Here is a 6000-nt window from a genome sequence, read left to right on the forward strand (position 1 = left end):
GTTTTTTTATTTACTTTAAAAAATAATGCAATTTTATATACATATATATATATATATATATATTGTGTGTGTACGTATGGATGTATGTATATATGTATAGTTATCAAGATAAATTCAATGTGAGTTCAAGAAAATGTTTTACTTTATTTTGGATAAGTTTTCTGGTTGGGTTTTTTATTATGTGGTTAACTTGTGGTTTGGACTGAATCTTACTTAACTTGATCATAATGTAAAAATTGTGTTTTCCTAGATATGATTGATCAATGAACTATAATAGTTCTGTAGTGGAAACTTTAAAAGTTACTCAATATAAAACCATTAGTTTAATGATTAATTATAGTTAGAAAAATATAATTTTTACATTATTATCAAGTCAAGGAATGTGTAGTACTACAGCCATGGATAAATTTATGCTTAGTCAATTTGTGAATTTATATACTTTCCTGTTATATAATTTAATATGCAATATTAGGTCGGTATGATAATATCTTCAGCAATGTATAAAACATGCGGCTTAAAATGAAATCATAATTTTATCGAAATTTTCCATTAGTTAGATTTTAATTAAAATTTAGTTAGACTCATATGATATGTGTATGTGGTTATATAGGTGTGTCCAGTTTCGTCGTCTGGATAAATATATTCAGAGGAATGTAAATAGAATCACTTTCTAGTAGCGGAACGCATGATCAAAGTTTCGGCAAAGGTCAGTGCGGTCTAGTTACAAGAACAGTATTCTTGGATCGGTTCTCTTTTCGATTCAGTAGATACACTCAATATTTCTTCTATATTTTATTACGGTCAAATAAAATAATAAAATAAATATTTTCTTATATCTTTGGATTGATTCAAATAATGTTTACATCGAAATTTAATCTAAATGTAATTTAATAAATTTTCTATGTCCAAAATCATTACATAACGGAAATTAAGAGGAAAATAAAGGAATAAGTGAAAAAGATATTAAACACACGTGAATGAAAAGGATAAAATATAAAAGTTTAACAACTTTTAAACCAGAGGTTATACTATCGAAAATTCATCTGTAAGTATTTTTGCAATTTTTAATACGTAAAATAGGAATGTTTACACGAATTAGCAGCAAGTTCGAACGTTTGTGCAATCATCCGCATAGTGTTACCGATATCACGACGCAGCGATGCAGCTGTATCGGCTCCGTTCTCCGGAGCAGTGATCGGAACGTGGCTTATCGAATAGACAATTCGAGACAGATATCGAATTGCAGCAGCGGCATACGACCCCAAATCGACTGCTCGACAGTCACGTTGATTTTGTGGAATTTTCGTCTGAATGGAGTGTCGAAACACGCAATCAAAGTGTCTCTCAAACAGATTTCGTGAATGGCATACCTGATGTATATAAATAGCATTATTTAAAAAACTCGACACGGTTCAAGGGTAACATTCGATTATACATTATATATTCATCAATTATAGGCGGCACGAATCGTTCGGATATGACAGAATTATCGGATTAAAAATCTACGACTACGTCGAGAGTCACAGATTTTATAATCGAATCAGATTAAATCGACATTTGAACGATAAAGAGAAAAACGATTTGAAACGTGTCTTCGTATATATATTGCGTGCATCGTCCATTAAATCACTACAAATAAAAAGTTAAAAAAAAAAAATAAAAGAATATGTCTAAAGAGAATATTGCGTTATATTTAAGACGTTTTATAATTATTAGATGACAGTAATCTAAATTTTAATTTTTTAATCGTAGCACAATATACTGGGATATAATTTACTTGTCAAAATAATTTAGCTCTTGTAAGGATATATGATTTATTGAATATATTTAATTATTAATTAAAAAGACGATAATAATGATCTTTTTTACTTTATTGTGTTATATTTTATTATGCGTGAGAAAGACATGATTTTATTTAAAGTATCTTAGGCAAAAAATACATCGATCTTTATTATTAGCTGTTCAAAAAAGATATGCTAGAGAGATGCTAGTTCGAGATTGAAACAAATTCGTTAATTCGATAACGTCGCGTAATCGACACATGTACACACGCACGTTGAAAATAAACCCGTCAGGCAACTTTAATTAGTAATACAACTCTAATGCCAATCACGATTTGATTCAAACTTTGTAACAAGATTTGTTGTTACATAAAACCTTGTCGAGTTCTATCGATATAACATTTTCTTAAAGTCTATAAATTTAATCAATTACTAATTATAATTATTAATTTAATATTAGTTATAATTTAAATGTAAGTTGAATTATTAGCAAATATTACTTAACAATGAATTAACGTATATATTTGAATTCAGTCTACTTTAGAACACGTTGTTCATTTGCTGCAACAACAACATAACTTAAAAATGGTAATCATGAGACATATTTAAGGGACCTCGACATATTGTTGTCCTGAGTGATCTCCAACAGGTTTTAGATGGTTATCTTTCGTCAAAAAGTTATTAACAAAAAAGTTTAAGTAACAACAGCTTACTTCTGCTACGAATAATATTAAAAACTACTCTATATCTTCCCTATTAAGGAGTATTGGATTTTCCACGCGAAGCGAGGTCCACCCCACAATCAGATATGTGTTGGGTCAGGTCAGATTTAAATCGAGGGTGTAAAAGAAGCGGAATGTTCTTTCTATACAAAATTATTTGGAATAGAACAATTGTTTCGTGTAGAAAGAATACCCTTGAGCGGGGGAGGGGCTCCGCCCTCTACACAGGAGGGGAGATGGGTGAACCTTGCTTCGCGTGGAAAATCCAATCCTCCTTAATAGGAGAAATATAGAACAGTTTTTAATATTGTGTGGGTGTGTGTGTGTATGTAGCAGAAGTAAGCTGTTATTTCTTAAACTTTTTCTGTTGATAACTTTTTAACGAAGGACGATCACCATCTAAAACCTGTTGGAGGTTACTCAGGGTCATAACGTTGACAACATATGTCAAGGTCAAGGTCATCAGCGTGGTGTCCCTCAAACTCATAATTATACCAAATATATACTTTTATTTCTTTACAATCGACTATCGAAATTGCATTTTAAAATTAGTATTACAAAATTTTAATTCAAAACGTTCCAACTCATTTTCTGGAAAACTTAATTTTTTTAGTTGTCATTGTGTTGTAGCAAATAAACGATTTACTTGAACACTTTAAATGGTTTACCATTCATTTGTTAACTATAATCATCGAGTGATAGTATGTGAAAGAGTACTCACTGTAGTTGGAACGCTCGTCGATGGTTCCGTTGACCGTACTGTCCGGCAGGATCTGCAGATATCGATGCTTGATATACAGTTGTATCTTCCTTAAGGGTCCACTGATGTGGGAAAGATTAGCCGATCTCTCGGCCCGAGTGCCCGCGTCGCTGATTAAATCAATCGACCTTGCATTCACTGCACCGATAATCCCAATTCCCAAGACACTTAAACCATTCGCGATCGGTCTCGCACTGATTCGACGCACATTGGATGGACCGAGCGATCCATACCGTCCGAATGCGATGAGGAAGAAGAGAAAGATCAGTTGCAGGAACGAGTAAACGCGACACGCGCGCCTGATTCGCTTCCTGCTTGCGGAGTTCTGCCCAATCCTCTTATTCCGCACGTCTTCCGGACGTTCATCGCGTCGTTCCGAACAGTCCAATCGTCCGTTTTCATCCGTCCGCGTAACGTCGTTACCGAATTCCTCCCAGAAAAACCCTTCGTCGAAGTCTTTAAAATTGTTCTCGTAGGTTTCGTCCTTCGCGCGAGTACGCGAGTGGTGACTAGAGAGAAGAGAACTTCCTCCTGCGGTTCGTGTTCCTTCCGAGTGATCGGATGGAGTCGTCTCGAGAGTCTTATTCCTGTAGAATGACGGCCGCGACCTCGTCCGGGATCGATCCCGGAGACTTCGACGCCTCGCGATCGAGCTTCCATTCGCGTCCACTATCGCAAGCCGATGTCGTTCCACTTCGTCGCGTAGCCGCGATTCCACCCGCTCGGTCTCGTTGCTCGTGTCCTTCCGCGAGTTCCACGTGACCGAGAAACGCTCGTCCTTGGCGACATCCTCGATCGTTCGCGAAGATTCTCTCGACACGCGACATGCTTCGAAGAGTCCGTCTTCGTTTTCGTCTCCTTTTTCTCTTGTTGCTCCTCGTCGTCGATGTGACGGCTGCGTAAGTACGCGGCTCTTTGCCAGGAAGTCACGTCCGCCTAGGATCGTTTCCTCTTTGTCACCAATTCTCGGGACTCTCGTGGGTGAACTTTCACCGTGATTAGGCGGTGGATTTCCATGTCTGCAGTTTATCAGCTCCGCTTTTCTCACGCAGTTTTCAGTCTTTTGCCGTCGATCTTTCGGGGCTCTTCTTTGCGATTCGTTCGACCTATTTCCGTCGATCTTCTCGGATAAATGCACGCAGTCGATTTGGCATTCGTCATTCGGGAAAGTGGACACATGAATCGATGTCGCAGTCGGGCAGTCAGCACGGGAATCACAGTGCAGCACCCTATGCCCGCCCGTGTCGATCTCAGCGGGCATGACGGTCTCATCTGTCGCTCCTTCTCTTGCCCTCCTCTCCCTTGGCACAACCGTTTCCCGCGTTAATACAGCCGTCCCCTGTGGGTTTATTATAAATTGTCGCGATCTCGTTCGTTTCCTTCTCGCGATTCCGATTCCTACTTCCCGTCGCCGTTTCAAATAGCCTCGAGGAACGTCGGTCGGTTCGAACCACGATTGTCGGTGCGGTATCGAAGGCCGCGCGCCTTGCCAGTTGGCATTACAGCCGACTTCTAGTCACTTCCGCCTCCGAAGAGGGTGCCTCGAAACAACGTGGGCCGCTGGGAATGAGGGATGCGGCTGCCAGTCCGCTGTTACCATCCATACACCGTTATTGCGTTTTCGGTTCTCTCGCATTCTTGCTGCTGTCGGTCGTACGGGTATCGATGTTAACGCGCGCCCTGATACAGACTCGCAGTTCCTATCTGTTGGATCAGCTGATCGCCGAGTTCAGGAATAACGATTCGCAGTAGACGGGAAACGACGGGATCGGTTTGCGAGACGACATTAGATCAATGGTGAATCTCGCGAGTTCTACGATAGAAATTATGTTTCTTGTATCACCGAGGATACTCGATACACTGCGAATGATCCTGGCAATAAATTGACGGTGAGATCGATCCTATTTAAATGATTTTGTCATGATATAATTAACCGATTGTTTTCGTGACTACACTCGGTTCTTTCTTTCTTTTTCTTTCACTCTTTTTCTCTTTATGAGATTTATTATTAATCGGCGAGGACTAACATGCCTTAATTAAATACGCCATTTCTCGTTTCCTTATTTTCTATCGGGTTTTATCAATTACTTCTTTCTAGATCTCGAGTACGTTTCGTAATCGCTCAGAAGAATCCTCTCGCGAAAGATCGACACGAACAGATCTCCACGTAACGCACTATCACTACTTCACCACTAGTTATCATTATCCGAAGAAGAAACATTGGGCCCTTCATTGATTCTACAATAGCTTAGCGCCGAGACACTACCAGGGTCTCCAGATAATACCCCTATTACAAGCTTTCGCGAATTGGCGCGATAAAAAGTCAAAGGCGAGAAAGATCGGAATCGAGAGATAAAACCGAATTGCCGCGTCGCGAGCGATAGACATGCACCTCGTGCTCCAAGAAAACGTGCTCAAAGAATACTATAGAAATTGTAGTACAGAGTCGTTTGCTACCGATTGCTACCGATTGCTACCGATTTTTTCAGTTCGAGGGCAGACACAGCGAGATCATTCGCTAAATCGCCGCGATGAAGATGGGACCAGACCGAGCTATGCGATATCGGCCATGTCTTGCGTATGCACGGAATTGTCACGGGGGGGTTCGCGGCCACGCGCGGGGTTATCTCGCAGGGTCGTCGGATGGTGCCGGTGCGGCGTCCGAGAAACTACTGAACGAGTGCCGCAGTTCTCTTCCCCGACTCGCCGGGTTCGGGCACGCTCCTCGGTTCGCTCT

The 6000-nt window shown here is 40.1% G+C and overlaps 1 protein-coding gene across 1 annotated transcript in view; it reads right to left on the reverse strand.

The window, feature by feature from the left end:
* The window catches only part of LOC108764609 (uncharacterized), a 93735-nt gene extending 89135 nt beyond the window's left edge, over nucleotides 1–4600 (reverse strand). The window contains exon 1 of the mRNA XM_018512931.1: nucleotides 3225–4600. Within this exon, the coding sequence (XP_018368433.1) occupies nucleotides 3225–4524 (1300 nt within the window). The 5' untranslated portion in view covers nucleotides 4525–4600. The remainder of the gene's footprint in view (nucleotides 1–3224) is intronic.
* Between the last annotated feature and the right edge of the window lie 1400 nt (nucleotides 4601–6000).

The sequence above is a fragment of the Trachymyrmex cornetzi genome, unplaced genomic scaffold (assembly GCF_001594075.2).
Source record: "Trachymyrmex cornetzi isolate Tcor2-1 unplaced genomic scaffold, Tcor1.1 scaffold44, whole genome shotgun sequence".
In the NCBI taxonomy this organism is placed as follows: domain Eukaryota; kingdom Metazoa; phylum Arthropoda; class Insecta; order Hymenoptera; family Formicidae; genus Trachymyrmex; species Trachymyrmex cornetzi.